The sequence below is a fragment of the Oncorhynchus clarkii genome, chromosome 4, assembly GCF_045791955.1.
Source record: "Oncorhynchus clarkii lewisi isolate Uvic-CL-2024 chromosome 4, UVic_Ocla_1.0, whole genome shotgun sequence".
Classification (NCBI taxonomy): domain Eukaryota; kingdom Metazoa; phylum Chordata; class Actinopteri; order Salmoniformes; family Salmonidae; genus Oncorhynchus; species Oncorhynchus clarkii.
This window is the reverse complement of record NC_092150.1, coordinates 54126878-54147809: the sequence shown is the minus strand read 5'-3', so window position 1 is coordinate 54147809 and position 20932 is coordinate 54126878. Positions and strand designations below refer to the sequence as shown.

At 43.4% G+C, this 20932-nt stretch overlaps 1 protein-coding gene across 2 annotated transcripts in view; it reads right to left on the bottom strand.

Annotated features, from left to right (window-relative positions):
• LOC139407726 (protein eva-1 homolog A-like) overlaps positions 1-20932 on the bottom strand; it is a 206220-nt gene that overhangs the window by 125668 nt on the left and 59620 nt on the right. For both annotated transcript variants that reach the window (XM_071151579.1, XM_071151578.1), the window contains exon 5: positions 11265-11408. In XM_071151579.1, the coding sequence (XP_071007680.1) occupies positions 11265-11408 (144 nt within the window). The remainder of the gene's footprint in view (positions 1-11264; positions 11409-20932) is intronic.

The window sequence follows — 20932 nt, the reverse complement described above, 5'->3', positions numbered from 1 at the left end:
TGTGGGTGGACCATTTCAGTTAGTCTCTGATGTGTACACCGAGGAACTTAAAACTCTCCACCCTCTCCACTACTGTCCCGTCGATGTGGATGGGGGGGCTGCTCCCTCTGCTGTTTCCTGAAGTCCACAATCATCTCCTTCGTTTTGTTGACATTGAGTGTGAGGTTATTTTCCTGGCACCACTCCGAGAGCCCTCACCTCTTTTTTTTAATTAGGATCCCCATTAGCTACTCTTCCTGGGGTCACAAAACATGAAAAATGGCACAACACAGAACAGTAATAGACAAGAAAAGCTCAAGGACAGAACTACATGTATCTATAACAGACAGGATGCAGAACATTCACAGTCAAGAACAGCTCAAGGACAGAACTACATGTATCTATAACAGACAGGATGCAGAGGCAGACCCAGTGCTGCCTAGCTGACCTGCAGCTGAAAACACACACACACACACACACACACACACACACACAGCCCTCCAAGCCCTCCTCCCTCAGGTTTTAAAACCCCATGGACTTATCAAGATAAAGTCTCCCTCTATAAACTTCCCAACTTCCAATAGACTTCCTCTCACTGCGCTCTAGCGTAATGGATATCCCCGAATGGCCCTCTGAATGCCAGAACAAGTCTGTGGACGAGTGCAAGTTAGTTGTAGGTTTCTACAGGTGATTGGTTACAGGAAATGGATTAATTGCAGCACTTAAGTGGCTGAGATCAGATCAGATAGAGAAGAGAGGAGAGGAGGCCTGGGTTGAGGACTGGGGACAGGAGCATGCTACAGGCTGGGAGGCTAGCATCAGAGGCTAGGACCCAGTGAACTAGATAAGGTGGTTACACTGGCGTTAGGTATACTGAAGAAAGGGTTCAACGGGTTGCTTCACACACGTACGCACACACGTGCTGCCACTTAGTCTCTGGTGTGTTTGTGTCAACGAACAAACAAATTGTGGAAACAGACGGTCCCCGGCAGGGCGGGCTTGATGGACAGGGTTCAGTCGTCAGGGCAACAGTGTGTTTCTTCCAGGAGGTGGGTGTGTGTGTTTATTGCTCTAATTTCTCTGAGGAGCTCTGGAGAGATCTCAGGGCTTCCTTTGAAGCTAGAAGTAGATGAGGTCTGGCGTGTGCCGTGCTGTTAAGGGCTTTAGTACCAATTTACACACACACACATATCAGGAAACCCTGTGTCTCTCTCTGTGTGCAGGAGGCCATGCAGGAAATGTTTGGCCCCAGAGAGGAAGGAAGTGGTGGTGAGATAAGAAGAGTGGCCATCTGGGAATGGAAGTTCTGAGACAGTAGGGCTGAGGGGTCTGGGTCAATATACTGCCACACAATAGCCTGCGGCAGTCCAACGTAAACACTTCATTAGGCCTTAATACAGTGTATTCAGACCCATTGACTTATTCCACATTTTGTTCCGCTACAGCCCTATTCTAAAATTGATTAAATTGTTTCCACCCCATCAATCCACACACAATACCCCATAATGACAAAAACAGGTTATTAAGAAAAATTTCCTAAAAACCTGAAATATGACATTTACATAAGTATTCAGACCCTTTACTCAGTACTTTGTTGAAGCACCTTTGGCAGCGAGTACAGCATCGATTGAGTCTTCTTGGGTATGACGCTACAAGCTTGGCACACCTATATTTTGGGGAGTTTCTCCCATTCTTCTCTGGGGATCCTCTCTAGCCCTGTCAGGTTGGATGGGGAGCATTGCTGCTATTTTCTGCTATTTTCAGGTCTCTTCAGAGATGTTAGATTGGGTTCAAGTCCGGGCTCTGGCTGGGCCACTCAAGGACATTTAGAGATTTGTTTCAAAGCCACTCCTGTGTTGTCTTGGCTGTGTGCTTAGTGTCATTGTCCAGTTGGAAGGTGAACCTTCGCCCCAGTCTGAGGTCTTGAGCACTCTGGAGCAGGTTTTCATCAAGGATCTCTCTGTACTTTGCTCCATTCATCTTTGCCTCTATCCTGACTAGTCTCCCAGTACGTACCGCTGAAAAACATCCCCACAGAGTGATGCTGCCACCACCATGCTTCACCGTGGGGATGGTGCCAGGTTTATTCCAGACGTGACGCTTGGCATTCAGGCCAAAGAGTTCAATCTTGGTTTCATCAAACCAGAGAAGGGTCTGAGAGTCTTTAGATTTTATTTATTTATTTAATTTAACTAGGCAATTTAGTTAAGAACAAATTCTTATTTACAATGACGGCCTACCAAAAGGCAAAATGCTTCCTGCGGGGACGGGGGCTGGGATTAAAATATATAAATATCGGACAAAACACACGTCACGACAGGAGACAACACTACATAAACAGAGACCTAAAGAAAACAACATAGCAAGGCAGCAACACATGACAACACAGCATGGTAGCAACACAACAACAACATGGTAGCAACACAACATGGTAGCAGCACAAAACATGGTTCAAACATTATTGGACATTATAACAGCACAAAGGGCAAGAAGGTAGAGACAATAATACATCACGCAAAGCAGTCACAGCTGTCAGTAAGATTGTCCATGATTGAGTCTTTGAATGAAGAGATGGAGATACCACTGTCCAGGTTGAGTGTTTTTTGCAGCTTGTTCTCGTCGCTAGCTGCAGCGAACTGAAAAGAGGAGCAACCCAAGGATGTGTGTGCTTTGGGGTCCATTAACAGAATGTGACTGGCAGAATGGGTGTTGTATGTGGAGGATGAGGGCTGCAGTAGATATCTCAGATAGGGGGGAGTGAGGCCTAAGAGGCTTTTATGAATAAGCATCAACCAGTGGGTCTTGCGACAGGTATACAGAGATGACCAGTTTACATAAGAGTATAGAGTGCAGTGATGTGTCCTATGAGGAGCATTGGTGGCAAATCTGATGGCCGAATGGTAAAGAACATCTAGCCGCTCGAGAGCACCCTTGCCTGCCGATCTATAAATTGTGTCTCCGTAATCTAGCATGGTCATCTGAATCAGGGTTAGTTTGGCAGCTGGGGTGAAAGAGGAGCGATTACGATACCAAGTCTAGATTTAACTTTAGCCTGCAGCTTTGATATGTGCTGACAGAAGGAAGGTCCATACTCCCAAGTACTTGTATGGGGTGACTACCTCAAGCTCTAAACCCTCAGAGGTAGTAATCACACCTGTGGGGAGAGGGGCATTCTTCTTACCAAACCACATGACCTTTGTTTTGGAGGTGTTCAGAACAAGGTTAAGGGCAGAGAAACTTGTTGGACAGAAAGAAAGCTTTGTTGTAGAGCGTTTAACACAAAATCCGGGGAGGGGCCAGCTGAGTATAAGACTATCATCTGCATATAAATAGACGAGAGAGCTTCCTACTGCCTGAGCTATGTTGTTGATGTAAATTGAGAAGGGGCCTAGGATTGAGCCTTGGGGTACTCCCTTGATGACAGGCAGTGGCTGAGACAACAGATTTTCAGACTTTATACACTGCACTCTTTGACAGAGGTAGTTAGTAAACCAGGCCAAAGACCCCTCAGAGGCACCAATATTCCCAGCCCACAAGAATGGAATGGTCTACCATATCAAAAGCTTTGGCCAAGTCAATAAAAATAGCAGCACAAGATTGCTTAGAATCAAGGGCAATGGTGACATCATTGAGGACCTTTAAGGTTGCAGTGACACATCCAACACCTGAGCGGAAACCATATTGCATACCAGAGAGAATACTATAGACATCAGGAAAGCCAGTCAGCTGATTATTGACAAGTTTTTCCATCACTTTTAATAAACAGGGCAAAATAGAAATAGGCCAATAACAGTTAGGATCAGATTGATCTCCCCCTTTAAATAAAGGACGAACCGTGGCTGCATTCCAAGCAAAGGGAACCTCCCCAGAGAGGGGAGACAGGTTAAAAGGGTCAGAGATAGGCTTGGCGTTTGTTAGGGGCAGCAACCTTAAAGAAGAAAGGGTCTAAACCATCTGACCCAAATGGTTTTTGGTGTCAAGTTTCAGGAACTCCTTTAGCACCTCGGACTCAGTGACTGCCTGCAGGGAGCAACTTTGTAGCTGGGCAGAGGAAAGGAGGGAGAAGCATTGGGGATAGTCTCATTAGAAGGGTTGGGAGATGAAGAAATGTTGGAAGAGCAGGGAGGCATGGCTGAGTCAAATAGGAATGGGCTGAACCTGTTTTTAATTCTCATTTGCTTTATGGGGGTGTGCTTATTAACAATACCACTGAAAATCTAAAAACAGAGGTACAAGCGTTTTCAACAGAGGGGGATCAAGCTGATTCTATACCATTTTACAGAGGCCAGGTCATGAAGGAAGGTTTGGTCATTAGTTTTTTAGCAAGTGTCTATGACAAATCAGGACAGGTCGTTTCACTGAGCAGCCATTATGAACACAGGCTGTAGTGATTACTAAGGTCATTACAGAAAACACCAGACTGATACATATCAGGATTTTTGTGAGGATAACCTCAAGGAGAGTAGCCTTTTCTGGGTGGTATGAGTCATACCTTGTGGGATTGGTAATAATCTGAGAAAGATTTAGGGAGTCCCATTGCTTTAGGACTTGGTCAGGTGGTTTGAGCATGTCCCAGTTTAGGTTACATAGCAGGACAAATTCAGACTTCGTGTAAGGGGCCAGGAGAGAGCTTAAGGCAGGTGCCGATGCTGATGGAGGATGATAACACACAGAGACAGTCAACAAAGAACTATTTGAAAGTTTAATGCTTAAAACCTGCCAATCAAATTGTTTCAGGACAGACTTGGTGGAGACAACCGATCACTGAAGGTGATCCTTGGTAAAGATTGCCACTCCCCCACCTTTTGGAAGATCTGTCTTGCTGGAAAAGGTTGCAGCCCGAAAGGTCAACATCAGTATTCAAACACTCTTCCTTAACCACATCTCAGTAATGACCAACACATCTGGATTGGAGCTGTGAACTCACACTTTCAATTGATCCATTTTAGGTAATAAGCTTCTAATGTTAACGTGTAGAAAACCCAGGTTTTTACGAGAACAGAAATCAGTGAAGCAGATATCAGAGCACAAGTCAGAATTGGGGCTAGCAACAGTAGATGGGCCAGGGTGTACATGCACATTTCCAGATATCATCAGCAGTAATACAATCAAGGCACGGCAGAGGACAGGGAGAGCTCTGCAGTGTTGATTTATGACATTTGAATGTGCATCAGATGTCAACAAGATCATATTGTACAGCAATTTCAACAGGTAACATGAATACAAAGCCGGCGAGAGGTGGTTGGAATGGGATGGGAGGCCAAAAGTCTGTGTAACCAATAGAAAGTCAGAGTCCCGAGTGTGAGAACAAACAGTCTGTCCCACGGTTGGGTAAAGAAAGTTTGTAGTCAACAAAGCATGCCGGAGTGATGAGGCAAATAGCAAAAAACATTTTAAAATTTATAACGACTTGGAGCTAGCCATTGTAAGATCAGAGTCTATCACCCCAACAGTGTCTGTGTGCTGGAGGTGAGCAAATTCTTGGGAGAGAGGGAGGTGGGGAGTGTGGTGGGGGTACCTGTACCAGACAGGGGGAGACAACTTGATTGTACAGACTCAGTGAGCATAGCCTTGCTATTGAGAAAGGCCGCCGTAGCCAGATATGGCTCTCAAGAGAAGACAGGCTATGTGCACACTGCCCACAAAATGAGGTGGAAACTGAGCTGCACTTCCTAACCTCCTGTCCAACGTATGACCATATTAGAGACACATATTTCCCTCAGATTACACAAATCAACAAAGAATTAGAAAACAAACACAATTTGGATAAACTTCCATTCCACTTCTGGGTGAAATTCCAGTGTGCCATCACAGCAGCAAGATTTGTGACCTGTTGCTTGGGAGAAGCTTTTATTTCTGGAGGCAGACTTCGAGGAGCAAATGCCAGTGGATGGGTAGCCTGCCAAATGTCGGGCTCCAAGGTTTCGACACCTCTCGCTTCACACGTCAGTGCTAATTGAAGTTGTGTCGCTTTGTCCTATCTAGCTTGGTAGCCTTAGCGTTCAGTCCTTATAAAGTCAAATATATTTATTTATATATGTTTTTCTTCTTGGCTTTTGAAAATAAAAAAAATAGCTTCAGATTAAGCATGACTCACTCAGTTCCAGGTTGGATGTTGTTTTCAGGTTATTGTTTGTTTGCCAGAGCATTTGCTGTATAATTTGGGAATAACAATCCTTGGGTTTACGAAGCATTCCAGGTAATTCCAGATAATTCCATCCAAAATCAGTTTGTAGGTTTGGAGTTTTGATTTGGTGCGAAGGTTATGTTGTTTAGGGTAGCATCCTGTATACTGTATGTCCCTGCCAAAAAAATGTATGTTTTTTTTTTTTTTAAACATGCTGAACAACGTGGGAGCTCATCTGCTCATGACCTTTCCCTCTCTCTTTACCCTTGGTGTCTTTTGGCAAAGTCCAAGCGGTCATGTGCATTTCACTGAGGAGTGGCTTCCGTCTGGCCACTCTACCATAAAGGCCTGATTGGTGGAGTGCTGCAGAGATGGTTGTCCATCTGGAAGGTTCTCACATCTCCACAGAGGAACTCTGGAGCTCTGTCAGAGTGACCATCTTGGTCACCTCCCTGACCAAGGCCCTTCCCCCCTGATTGCTCAGTTTGGCCGGGCATCCAGCTCTAGAAAGAGTCTTGGTGGTTCCAAACCACTGTGTTTTTGAGGACCTTCAATGCTGCAGAAATGTTTTGGTACCCTTCCCCAGATCTGTGCCTCGACACAGTCCTGTCTCTGAGCTCTACAGACAATTCCTCGACCTCATGGCTTGGTATTTGCTCTGACATGCACGTTCAACTGTGGGACCTTATATAGACAGGTGTGTGCCTTTCCAAATCATGTCCAATCAGTTGAATGTACCACAGGTAGACTCCAATCAAGTTGTAGAAACATCTCAACGGTGATCAATGGAAATATGATGCAGCTGAGATCAATTTCAAGTCTCACAGCAAAGGGTCTGAATACTTATGTAAATAAGATATTTCAAAACATTTCAAAAAATATTTTTTTGCTTTTTCATTATGGGGTATTGTGCGTAGATTGTTTGTAGATTGCTGAGGATTCTTTTTAAATGTAATCCATTTTAGAATAAGGCTGTAACGTAATAAAATGTGGAAAAAGTCAAGGGGTCTGAATGCTTTCCGAAGGCACTGTAGATGCTTCACAAATCATTGATAGGGCTGGAAGCGCAAGACGGAATGGACAAACTAGCGTGCAGAGTGGTGCTAAACTACCACCTGTGGATGCTAGAATGCACAGAGGAAAATGCACCACTACAAGGTCAACTTCACAGTATCAAACCATAGAAGTACATATTAGAATGAATACACGTCATAAATCCACCTAAAAGGAAGGGATTCCCAAACCTTCCATAACAAAGCCATCAACGACAGAGAGATGAACGTGGAGAAGTGTCCCTTAATCAAGCTGGTCCTGGGGCTCTGTTCACAAACACAAACAAACCCCACAGAGCCCCAGGACAGCAACACAATTAGACCCAACCAAATCATGAGAAAACAAAAAGATAATCACTTGAAACATTGGAAAGAATGAACAAAATGTGAAAATGGAAACCTATATTCTAACTTTTAAGCTGCTATAGAGTCCTACATGGGTCAATGTAATGAAAGTGAAAGTGCCTCTAGTATATCGCCCGGCCTAATCAGGCTAACGCAGCGCCCGTTCACAAATAAACAGGGATTTCCTCCTGTGGGACTTGGGTTCAAATGATGCTTGACAGTGGAGTGAGTGAGTGAGTGAGTGAGTGAGTGAGTGAGTGAGTGAGTGAGTGTGTGTGTGTATGCATGCATGCATGCACACACACATATGTATGCAAAAACACAATCCCCCCCACACACACACGTATGCAAAAACACAATCCCCCCCACACACACACGTATGCAAAAACACAATCCCCCCCACACACACACATACGTATGCAAAAACACAATCCCCCCCACACACACACGTATGCAAAAACACAATCCCCCCCACACACACACGTATGCAAAAACACAATCCCCCCCCACACACATACGTATGCAAAAACACAATCCCCCCCCCCACACACATACGTATGCAAAAACACAATCCCCCCCACACACACATACGTATGCAAAAACACAATCCCCCCCACACACACACGTATGCAAAAACACAATCCCCCCCACACACACATACGTATGCAAAAACACAATCCCCCCCCCCCCACACACACACACGTATGCAAAAACACAATCCCCCCCACACACACATACGTATGCAAAAACACAATCCCCCCCACACACACATACGTATGCAAAAACACAATCCCCCCCACACACACATACGTATGCAAAAACACAATCCCCCCCACACACACGTATGCAAAAACACAATCCCCCCCACACACACATACGTATGCAAAAACACAATCCCCCCCTTCCCCCACACACACACTCATACATCATACATATTACCAGCCGTGAAAGAGAATACTTCAAAATTACCACAACCTAAAGCTTCAAGCTCCTGGTGACTTCATGTCTACTAAAGCTAGAATGATTTCCTCATGCCAAACGTCTCCCCTCTCCCCTTGCCCTACACCCTTTAGTTTCCTTGGCCCCCGATTCCCCCTACCTAGCCCCTTCCTGACACTCACACATCACTGGAAGTGTGTGTGTCTCTGTGTGTGTGTGTGTGTGTGGCCCCCTCCTCACACCCTTCACATCTCTGAAACTGTCCAACAGCACACTCTGGCACTCTGGTTATCAAATACAGATAAGGAGGGTCAGACAGAGATTGAGCCTAAATGTCTCCAACAACATGAAAAAGACCAACAAGAGTCTCAAATCTGAGTTCCACTGTTGCTGTTATGATAGGCACTGGACAGCTGTTGGAGACCATTCAAACAGGATTCGGGGCAGAGTTTGATCGCCATTAAGGGGTTGTGTATAAGTGTGTGGGTTAGGTGGGCTTAGAAATTGTGTGAAATTGTGTGTTGTTGACATGTCCGGTCTGAGAGGCTCCAGACCCTGGTACTGATAGATTGATTCCCTGGATCAGCAGGTGTCTGGACAACGTGTGTGTGTGTGTTTTGTTTCAGTTTTCTTGCACTCGCACTCTTGCACTGGCTCTGTGCACACTCACTGGACCCTACCCTCACATATACTACACGGACACTCCAATGCACACCTAATGCACACACACTACACAAGCTCACAAACACACACATGCATATTGACACCACCCACACACACTCCCACTTACACACACTTTCACACTCTTCACATAAAGTGCTGCTACTCTGTTAATTATCCATCCAGATTGCCTAGTCACTTTTACCCCCATAATTACCTCATACCCCTGCACACTGACCCCCCGCACACTGACTCCTTCTATACAGCCTTGTTACTATTATTGTTTTACTATTTCCTTGTTGGGAAAGTAAGCAGTCTACACCTGTTGTATTCGACGTATGTGACAAATAACATTTGATTTTTGTTTGTTAATGAATTACAGTGTGACATCTCAGGATTAGAGTGTGTGTGTTAATGAATTACAGTGTGACAGCTCAGGATTAGAGTGTGTGCGTTAATGAATTACAGTGTGACAGCTCAGGATTAGAGTGTGTGTGTTAATGAATTACAGTGTGACAGCTCAGGATTAGAGTGTGTGTGTTAATGAATTACAGTGTGACAGCTCAGGATTAGATTGTGTGTGTTAATGAATTACAGTGTGACAGCTCAGGATTAGAGTGTGTGTTTGTTAATGAATTATAGTGTGACAGCTCAGGATTAGAGTGTGTGTTTGTTAATGAATTACAGTGTGACAGCTCAGGATTAGAGTGTGTGTTTGTTAATGAATTACAGTGTGACAGGTCAGGATTAGTGTGTGTGTTAATGAATTACAGTGTGACAGCTCAGGATTAGAGTGTGTGTGTTAATGAATTACAGTGTGACAGCTCAGGATTAGAGTGTGTGTGTTAATGAATTACAGTGTGACAGCTCAGGATTAGAGTGTGTGTGTTAATGAATTACAGTGTGACAGCTCAGGATTAGAGTGTGTGTGTTAATGAATTACAGTGTGACAGCTCAGGATTAGAGTGTGTGTGTGTGTGTTAATGAATTACAGTGTGACAGCTCAGGATTAGAGTGTGTGTTAATGAATTACAGTGTGACAGCTCAGGATTAGAGTGTGTGTGTTAATGATTTACAGTGTGACAGCTCAGGATTAGAGTGTGTGTGTTAATGAATTACAGTGTGACAGCTCAGGATTAGAGTGTGTGTGTTAATGAATTACAGTGTGACAGCTCAGGATTAGAGTGTGTGTTTGTTAATGAATTACAGTGTGACAGCTCAGGATTAGAGTGTGTGTGTTAATGAATTACAGTGTGACAGCTCAGGATTAGAGTGTGTGTGTTAATGAATTACAGTGTGACAGCTCAGGATTAGAGTGTGTGTGTTAATGAATTACAGTGTGACAGCTCAGGATTAGAGTGTGTGTGTGTGTTAATGAATTACAGTGTGACAGCTCAGGATTAGTGTGTGTGTGTTAATGAATTACAGTGTGACAGCTCAGGATTAGAGTGTGTGTGTGTGTTAATGAATTACAGTGTGACAGCTCAGGATTAGTGTGTGTGTGTTAATGAATTACAGTGTGACAGCTCAGGATTAGAGTGTGTGTTTGCTAATGAATTACAGTGTGACAGCTCAGGATTAGAGTGTGTGTGTGTTAATGAATTACAGTGTGACAGCTCAGGATTAGAGTGTGTGTGTGCGTGTGTGTTTGTCCATTCGTTTGTGAATGTGTGTGTGTGTGTGTTAATGAGTTATAGTGTGACAGCTCAGGATTAGCCTGTGTGTGTGTGTGTGTGTGTGTGTGTGCATGTATGCACTTTATGTGTGTGCATGTGTCCATTAGTTTGTGAATGTGTGTGTGTGTGTCTGTTCATGAGTTATAGTGTGACAGCTCAGGATTAGCCTGGGGGTGTGGTGGCTAGGTAGACAGACAGGAAGCCCCTCTCTCTTCCGTCGAGACAGAAAGCATAAACGAGCACCACTCCATACACCTCAGAGAGTCATCAGACATGAATGACAAAATAGAGAGCGAGAGAGATACTGACAGACAGATGACAGAGCTAAGAGACAGACAAAAACGTACAGAACGTAGCTGTATCAATCAGCCCCCCGTCCACATACATGAGAGAACACCTCCCTCTACTGTCTGCATACAGAACTGCTGACTAGGTGTCATGTAAAAAAAAACTGCTGCTCAGGTGTCGGTACAACTGGAGACTCACCACATGCGTAGATGACACTGAGATATTTCCTGGTGCCCGAGTAGCAGGGGTCCCCAAACTCTTGCGTGGACGCTTGGACGAAACAGCTCTGTTTCCACTGACAACGTGTCGTCAACACCTGGAGAGCCACGCCCGACTGGCAGTCTGAGACAGAAAGAGGGGATGAGAGGGGGAGAGATAAAAAAAAAAGGAGAGAGGACCAATGAGTCCCTAGAGAATACCAGCAAGCAAAAACTGAGGGGTCTCGTAGGACGCATTTACTAAGTAATTGACAGACACAGGGCAGGGAGGGACTGCAAAATCTGTGAGCCATATGACACCCTTATATCTATGCATTCGGTGCAGTCATGCAGGCTACATTCCATATCATTTAGCTGAGTGGAATCTTAAATGTGTTCACAGATAGCCAGACGCATTGCTCATTCATTCCTCAGTCAGTTCACTTCCACATGAAGTGAAATGCTAACATTGGCAAGATGTCAGCAGATGCCAACATATCACTTCTTCTCTCTCTATACATTTGGGAAGGATTCAGACCCCTGGACTTTTTCCAAATGTTGTCATGTTACAGCCTAATTCTAAAATGGATTCAATTAAAAAAAATCCTCAGCAATCTACACACAATACCACACAATGACAAAGTGAAAACAGGTTTTTAGACATTTTGGTAAATGAATAAAAAAAAAGGAGAAAAAAAAGTTGTAATTTACATAAGTATTCAGACGCTTTGCTATGAGACTTGAAGTGCATCCTGTTTCCATTTGATCATCCTTGAGATGATTCTACAACTTGATTGGAGTCCACCCGTGGTAAATTCAATTGATTGGACATGATTTGGAAAGGCACACACCCGTCTGTCTATATAAGGTCCAAACGTTGACCGTGCATGTCAGAGCAAAAACCAAGCCATGAGGTCAGGGGAGAAGGGCCTTGATCAGGTTGGTGACTAAGTACCCAATGGTCACTCTGACAGGAGCTCTAGAGTTCCTCTGTGGAAATGGGAGAACTTTCCAGAAGGACAACCATCTCTGCAGCCCTCCAACAATCAGCTCTTTCTGGTAGTGGCCAGACGGATGCCACTCCTCAGTAAAAGACACATGACAGCCCGCTTGGAGTTTGCCAAAAGGCTCCTAAAGACTCTGTGACCATGAGAAACAAGATTATCTGGTCTGATGAAACCACGATTGAACTCTTTGGCCTGAATGCCAAGCGTCACGTCTGGAGGAAACCAGGCACCATACACCTACGGTGAAGCATGGTGGTGGCAGCATCATGCTGTGGGGATGACTTTTCAGCGGCAGGGACTGGGAGACTAGTCAGGAATCCGGAATGAGGCAAAGATGAAGCAAAGTACAGAGAGATCCTTGATGAAAACCTGCTCCAGAGTGCTCAGGACCTCAGACTGGGGTGAAGGTTCACCTTCCAACAGGACAACGACCCTAAACACACAGCCAAGACAACGAGAGTGGCTTTGGGACAAGTATCTGAATGTCCTTGAGTAGCATAGCCAGAGCCTGGACTTGAAAATGATTGAACATATTTGGAAAGACCTGAAAATAGCTGTGCAGCAATCAATGCTCCCCATCCAACCTGACAGAGGAATGAGAGAAATTCCCCAAATAGAGGTATGCCAAACTTATGGCGTCATATCCAAGAAAACTCGATGCTGTAATCGCTGCCAAAGGTGATTCAATAAAGTACTGAGTAAAGGGTCTGAATACATATGTAAATGTGATATGTTCTTAAGATTTTATAAATTAGCAAAACATTTCTAAAAACCTGTTTTTCCCTTTGTCATTATGGGGTATTGTGTGTCGATTGATGAGGGGAAAAAACGATTTAATCAATTTTAGAATAAGGCTGTAACGTAACAAAATGTGGAAAAAGTCAAGGGGTCTGAATACTTTACGAAGACACTGTATACAGTTACGGACAAATATTTTCGCACCCTTTTTTTTTTTTTTTAACAACTCCCTATTTCGTCTAAAATACGTTGAAATTGAACAAAACTACAGAACCAATTGTATTTGTGTAAACTTAAAAGGTTGAGTAAGTAAGATATGTCTTCACAAATTCACCCACATTTCTATTATGTAAATACACTGAACAAAAATAGAAACATAAATGTAAAGTGTTGGTCCCATGTTTCATGAGCGGCATTAAAAGATCCCAGAAATGTTCCATACGCATTATTTCTCTCAAATTCTGTGCAAAATTTGTTAGTGAGCAATTGTCCTTTGTCAAGATTATCCATCCACCTGAACGGTGTGGAATATCAAGAAGCTGATTAAATAGTATGATCATTACACAGTGCTGGGGACAATACAAGGCCACTCTAAAATGTGCAGTTTTGTCACACAACACAATACCAAAGATGTCTCAAGTTGAGGGATCGTGCAATTGGCTGACAAGGAAAAAATCTGTTGTTTTGCCCCTGAACAAGGCACGTAAACCCACTGATCCCCGGTAGGCTGTCACTGTAAATAACAATTTGTTCTTGACTGACTTGCCTAGTTAAGTAAAGGTGTTAAAATGTAATAAAAATCAGTGTACTTGTCCAGAAAACCAGTCTTGACATGACTGCAGTTTGGCGTTGTAAACTCTTTCAATGGGCATATGCTCGCCTTCGATGGTCACTGGTACACTGGAGAAGTGGGCACTTCATGAATGAACCCCTGTTTCAACTGCACCAGGTAGATGGCGTAGTGTGGGCGAGTGGTTTGCTGATATGAAATCAAATTGTATTGGTCACATACACGTGATTAGCAGATGTTATTGCGGGTGTAGCAAAATGCTTGTGCTCCTAGCTCTGACAGTGCAATAATATCTAACAAGTAATATCTAACAAATTACACAAATACACACAAATCTAAGTAGGAATGAATTAAGACTATATACCTATGGACAAGCGATGTCAGAGCGGAACGGACTAAGATACAGTAGAATAGTATAGAATACAGTATATACATATGAGATGAGTAATGCAAGATATGTAAACATTATTAAGTGAGTGAGATACCATAGAATAGCATAGAAAACAGTATATACACATTATTAAGTGAATGAGATTCTGTATTGACAAAGAGTTTGTTTAGGTGGGTTTTTGAGAGGTTCAAATCAGGCTTTCTTGTGTCTCCTCAGCAATGGGGTCTTTCCTGTTTTATCAACGATCAAATGAAGCATTCAAAGAAAAATAACAACCTCCCTACAATCAAGCATGGGGAGGGAGGTTCAATAATGCTGTGGTGTCACTTTGCTGCCACTTGTACAGTGGCCTTGAACCCGTGCAAGTCATCATAGACTCAGCAGATCATCAATGTGTTTTGGAGTGCAATATTCAACCAACTGTCCAAAGAAACTGCGTGTCAGTTGAAGGTCGTGGATGTTCCAGCAGGACAATAATCCACAAACACACATCATAAACAACCCGGAATGGTTCAAGAAGATACACTGGACTGTTCTGCAGTGGCCATCTTAAGAGTCCAGAACAGAATACATCCATAACCAATGGCAAAAGAGGAAAACAGCACCCCTCAAACTTTGAAGAATTAGAACCGGTTTGTTGCTGAAAAGTGTCCGAATTGCCAGTAGAACACTGCTGTCATGCCCTGACCTTAGAGAGCCTTTTTATGTCTCTAGGGTGTGATTTGGGTGGGCATTCTATGTTCTGTTTTATTTATTTTTTGTATTTCTATGTTTTGGCCAGGTATGGTTCTCAATCCCTGACAGCTGTCTATCGTTGTCTCTGATTGGGAATCATACTTAGGTAGCCTTTTTTCCCCTTCTGTCATTGTGGGAAGTTGTCTTTGTTAGGGTTACTATAGCCCTTGTAAGCTTCACGGTCGTTTTTTTGGCAACATTCTAACAAATGAAAGAAAATGTACGCTCACCACGCTGCACCTCAGGTCTCATTCTGACAGCCGCATCAAGATCATTGATGGCTACTAAAAGTGTTAACCTGCCTTGTCGTGGCCAGACTGTGAAAACAAGTACTCCAGGGTGCCAATCATTTTATCCAACTTAAGTTCACCAAAATTAAATTGTTTCTGCAATGTTGAAATTCAACTTCAACTTAATTTAGAAGAAATAGTGCAAGGGTGCCAATATATTTGACCGCAACTGTATCGATGCAATTAGTTTTATTGGCAAATTAAGTGTTGTGAGCCCCGGTCAACGTACAACACTGACTAACATCATTTTCTATAGACTCAAAGTAGGGAGAGACTCACTCACAAGAACAGAGAACGGGACATCTCTGACACACTCTTCCCCACAAAGGCTCTGACCCCCCATTATCCTCCTTCGGGGGCCTCTGTCCTGACCCATCCCAGGGACATCCTGCGCAGGCCCCCCATTGTGAAAAGGGACACCCAATCTTGTAAGGGTGTGTGGGGAGAAGGGGGAGAAGGGGGGGACACAGACACTGTCAGAGTGATAGATGGGGCGCTCATTCATCATCACTAACAGCCTGCCAGACCCCCTCCTACATCTTCAGATCCACCGCTCTTTTTTCTCATCCTCTGGGGAAGGATGTACAGATGAGGCTCCTCTTTTTTCTGGGGGAAATGGACAGAAGGCTCTTTTCCTTTCCTCCTCTACTCTCTACGCTTGAGATTCAGAAGATATTGTCTGATGTACTAACATGCTGTGACCACATCTATTCCAATGGTGTACATTAAAGGTATGTGCTATCCGGCATCCTTGGGACATCCCTAACCAATTGAAGTTGACATTTAAAATGGTAATGGTAAGGGTTAAGGTTAGGGATAGGTAAAGGTTAGGGGTTAGGGTAGGGACGACCCAAGGATCCCAGATAACACTTAAAAGTGCAGGTAAGGTAATAGCAAATGTGTAGGATCATATATTACTCATATATTATATACAGTTGAAGTCGGAAGTTTACATACACTTAGGTTGGACTTATTAAAACTAGTTTTTCAACCACTCCACAAATTTCTTGTTAACAAACTCGGTTAGGACATCCACTTTGTGCATGCCACAAGTAATTTTTCCAACAATTCTTTACAGACAGATTATTTCACTTATAATTCACAATATTAGAATTTCAGTGGGTCAGAAGTTTACATACACTAAGTTGACTGTGCCTTTATAAACAGATTGGAAAATTCCAGAAAATGATGTCATGGCATTAGAAGCTTCTGATAGGCTAATTGAGATCATTTGAGTCAATTGGAGGTGTACCTGTGGATGTATTTCAAGGCCTACCTTCAGACTCAGTTGCTTGACATCATTGGAAAATCAAAAGAAATCAGCCAAGACCTCAGAAAATTGTAGACCTCCACAAGTTTGGTTCATCCTTGGGAGCAATTTCTAAACGCCTGAAGGTACCACGTTCATCTGTACAAACAATGGTACGCAAGTATAAACACCATGGGACCACACAGCCTTCATACCGCTCAGGAAGGAGACGCGTTCTTTCTCCTAGAGATGAATGTACTTTGGTGTGAAAATCCCAGAACAGCAGCAAAGGACCTTGTGAAGATGCTGGAGGAAACAGGTACAAAAGTATCAATATTCACAGTAAAACGAGTCCTATATCGACATAACATCAAAGGCCCCTCAGTAAGAAAGAAGCCACTACGGTTTGCAACTGCACATTGAGACAAAGATCATACTTTTTTGAGAAATGTCCTCTGGTCTGATGAAACAAACATAGAACTGTTGGACACAATGACCATTGTTATGTTTGGAGGAAAAAGGCAGAGGCTTGCAAGCTGAAGAACACCATCCCAACCGTGAAGCATCATGATGTGGGGGTGGCAGCATCATGGTGTGGGGGTGCTTTGCTGCAGGAGGGACTGGTGCACTTCACAAAATAGATGGCATCATGAGGACGGAAAATGATGTGGATATATTGAAGCAACATCTCAAGACATCAGTCAGGAAGTTAAAGCTTGGTCGCAAAATGCGTAGCTGCGGTCATCCCCCTCTTCAAAGGGGGGGACATTCTTGACCCAAACTGCTACACACCTATATCTATCCTACCCTGCCTTTCGAAGGTCTTCGAAAGTCAAGTCAACAAACAGATTACCGACCATTTCGAATCTCACCATACCTTCTCTGCTATGCAATCTGGTTTCAGAGCTGGTCATGGGTGCACCTCAGCCACGCTCAAGGTCCTAAACGATATCTTAACCGCCATCGATAAGAAACATTACTGTGCAGCTGTATTCATTGATCTGGCCAAGGCTTTTGACTCTGTCAATCACCACATCCTCATCGGCAGACTCGACAACCTTGGTTTCTCAAATGATTGCCTCGCCTGGTTCACCAACTACTTCTCTGATAGAGTTCAGTGTGTCAAATCGGAGGGTCAGCTGTCCGGACCTCTGGCAGTCTCTATGGGGGTGTCACAGGGTTCTTCTCTGTATACATCAATGATGTCGCTCTTGCTGCTGGTGAGTCTCTGATCCACCTCTACGCAGACAACACCATTCTGTATACTTTTGGCCCTTCTTGGGACACTGTGTTAACAACCCTCCAGGCAAGCTTCAATGCCATAAAACTCTCCTTCCGTGGCCTCCAATCACTCTTAAATACAAGTAAAACTAAATGCATGCTCTTCAACCGATCGATGCCTGCACCTGCCCGCCTGTCCAACATCACTACTCTGGACGGCTCTGACTTAGAATACGTGGAAAACTACAAATACCTAGGTGTCTGGTTAGACTGTAAACTCTCCTTCCAGACCCATATCAAACATCTCCAATCCAAAGTTAAATCTAGAATTGGCTTCCTATTTCGCAACAAAGCAACCTTCACTCATGCTGCCAAACATACCCTTGTAAAACTGACCATCCTACCAATCCTCGACTTTGGCGATGTCATTTACAAAATAGCCTCCAAAACCCTACTCAACAAATTGGATGCAGTCTATCACAGTGCAATCCGTTTTGTCACCAAAGCCCCATATACTACCCACCATTGCGACCTGTACGCTCTCGTTGGCTGGCCCTCGCTTCATACTCGTCGCCAAACCTACTGGCTCCAGGTCATCTACAAGTCTCTGCTAGGTAAAGCCCTGCCTTATCTCAGCTCGCTGGTCACCATAGCATCACCCACCTGTAGCACGCGACCCAGCAGGTATATCTCTCTGGTCACCCCCAAAACCAATTCTTTCTTTGGCCGCCTATTCTTCCAGTTCTCTGCTGCCAATGATTGGAACGAACTACAAAAATCTCTGAAACTGGAAACACTTATCTCCCTCACTAACTTTAAGCACCAACTGTCAGAGAAGTTCACAGATTACTGCACCTGTACATAGCCCACCTATAATTTAGCCCAAACAACTACCTCTTTCCCTACTGTATTTTATTTATTTATTTTGCTCCTTTGCACCCCATTATTTTTATTTCTACTTTGCACATTCTTCCACTGCAAATCTACCATTCCAGTGTTTTACTTGCTATATTGTATTTACTTTACCTCCATTATCTCACCTCATTTGCTCACATCCTATATAGACTTGCTTATACTGTATTATTGACTGTATGTTTGTTTTACTCCATGTGTAACTCTGTGTCGTTGTATGTGTCGAACTGCTTTGCTTTATCTTGGCCAGGTCGCAATTGTAAATGAGAACTTGTTCTCAACTTGCCTACCCGGTTAAATAAAGGTGAAATAAAAAATAAAAAATAAAAACATGGGTCTACCAAATGGACAATGACCCCAAGCATCCTTCCAAAGTTGTGGCAAAATGGCTTAAGGACAACAAAGTCAACATTTTGGAGTGGCCATCACAAAGCCCTGACCTCAATCCTTTAGAAAATTTGTGGGCGGAACTGAAAAAGCGTGTGAGAGCAAGGAGGCCGACAAACCAGACTCAGTTACACCAGCTCTGTCAGGAGGAATGGGCCAAAATTCACCCAACTTATTGTGGGAAGCTTGTGGAAGGCTACCTGAAACGTTTGACCCACGTTAAACAATTGAAAGGCAATGCTACCAAATACTAATTGAGTGTATGTAAACTTCTAACCCACTGGGAATATGATGAAAGAAATAAAAGCTGAAAGAAATAATTCTCTCTACTATTATTCTGACATTTCACATTCTTAAAATAAAGTGGTGATCCTAACTGACCTAAAACAGGGAAGTTTTACTAGGATTAAATGTCAGGAATTGTGAAAAACTGAGTTTACATGTATTTGGCTAAGGTGTATGTAAATTTCCGACTTCTACTGTATTACTGATATATTACTGATATATCATATATTACTGGTATTTTACTGATATATTACTCATATATTATATTTCTATCATATATTACTCATATCACTGATATATTACTGATATATCATATATTACTGATATTACTCATATCATATTACTGATATATCATATATTACTCATATATTACTCATATATCATTGATATATTACTCATATCATATATTACTGATATATTACTCATATATCATATATTACTAATATGCATTTAATGATAGCAACTCAGTCAAGTTTGAACCACAGAATCCCAAAAGGACTGCTGTAGTAAAGAAGCCCAGAGCCTGTTTTCACGAAAAATCTCAGAGTGGGAGTGCGACCTAGGATCTGTCTGTCCTGTCCTGTCTAGGTCCTCCTGTCCATGTAATTATATTAATTGTGATCTAAAGGTCAAACTGATCCGAGATTAGCACTCCACGCTTTATGAATAAGTGCCCATGGCTGCTTTTCTAAGGCCTGCTGGGTAAGGAGGGTTCAGAATTGTATACCTTTAGCACTGGTGAGTTTGCACTTTTAGGACTATTCCATTTTTTCTAATGTGCCAGGCTAGCCCAATTGAATACGTCAAAGTACTTGAAAGAAAACAAAATTAACTATTTGAACCAAGGTTTGGTCGGGACAACCGGACACCCACAAAACCATTTGGGAATGTTGCCCTTGGTTCTGCATGGATGCCCTTAGGCAGACACAGACCATAAAACCCAAAACAGACCAAGTTGTAGAGAGATGGGGGAGTTCCCTTTGAAAACAGACACTACTGAACTCACTCACATTGTGTGTGTTCATGTGCTCGTGCATTTGTACATGGGTGTGGGTGTGTGTGTGTTTGTGCCTGTGTGTGTGTACTGCCATCCCACACTCCAGCCCCTGATAGATGAGAGGACAGGCTACTCCTCAGGCGTCAACAGACTCAGGACGAATGATGATGGAGGTCACAGCTAAAATAGCCCAACTCAGGAGCTAAAGAGCAACACAGACACCAGTTGAATCCTTCATCCTTTCTTTGAAGTAAGACAATTACTGAATTGGAGGAAGCTATGATAGTGGAGATCCCATTTAGATAAATTACTACTTGATGATTTAAAGAATAATATGGCCATTTTGTCACACCCTGATCTGTTTCACCTGTCTTTGTGATTGTCTCCACCCACCTCCAGGTGTGTCCAGTTTTCCTCATTAGTCCCCGGTGTATTTATCCCTGTGTTTCCTGTCTCTCTGTGCCAGTTCGTCCTGTTTTCCCCGTTAGTTCACAGTGTATTTATCCCTGTGGTTCATGTCTCTCTGTGCCAGTTTGTTTTGCCAAGTCTACCAGCGTTTCTCCTAGCTCCTATTTTTTCCTGTTTTTTTCTTCTGGTTTTGACCCTTGCCTGTCCTGACGCCGAACCCGCATGCCTGACCACTCTGCCTGTGCTTACCTCGAGCCTG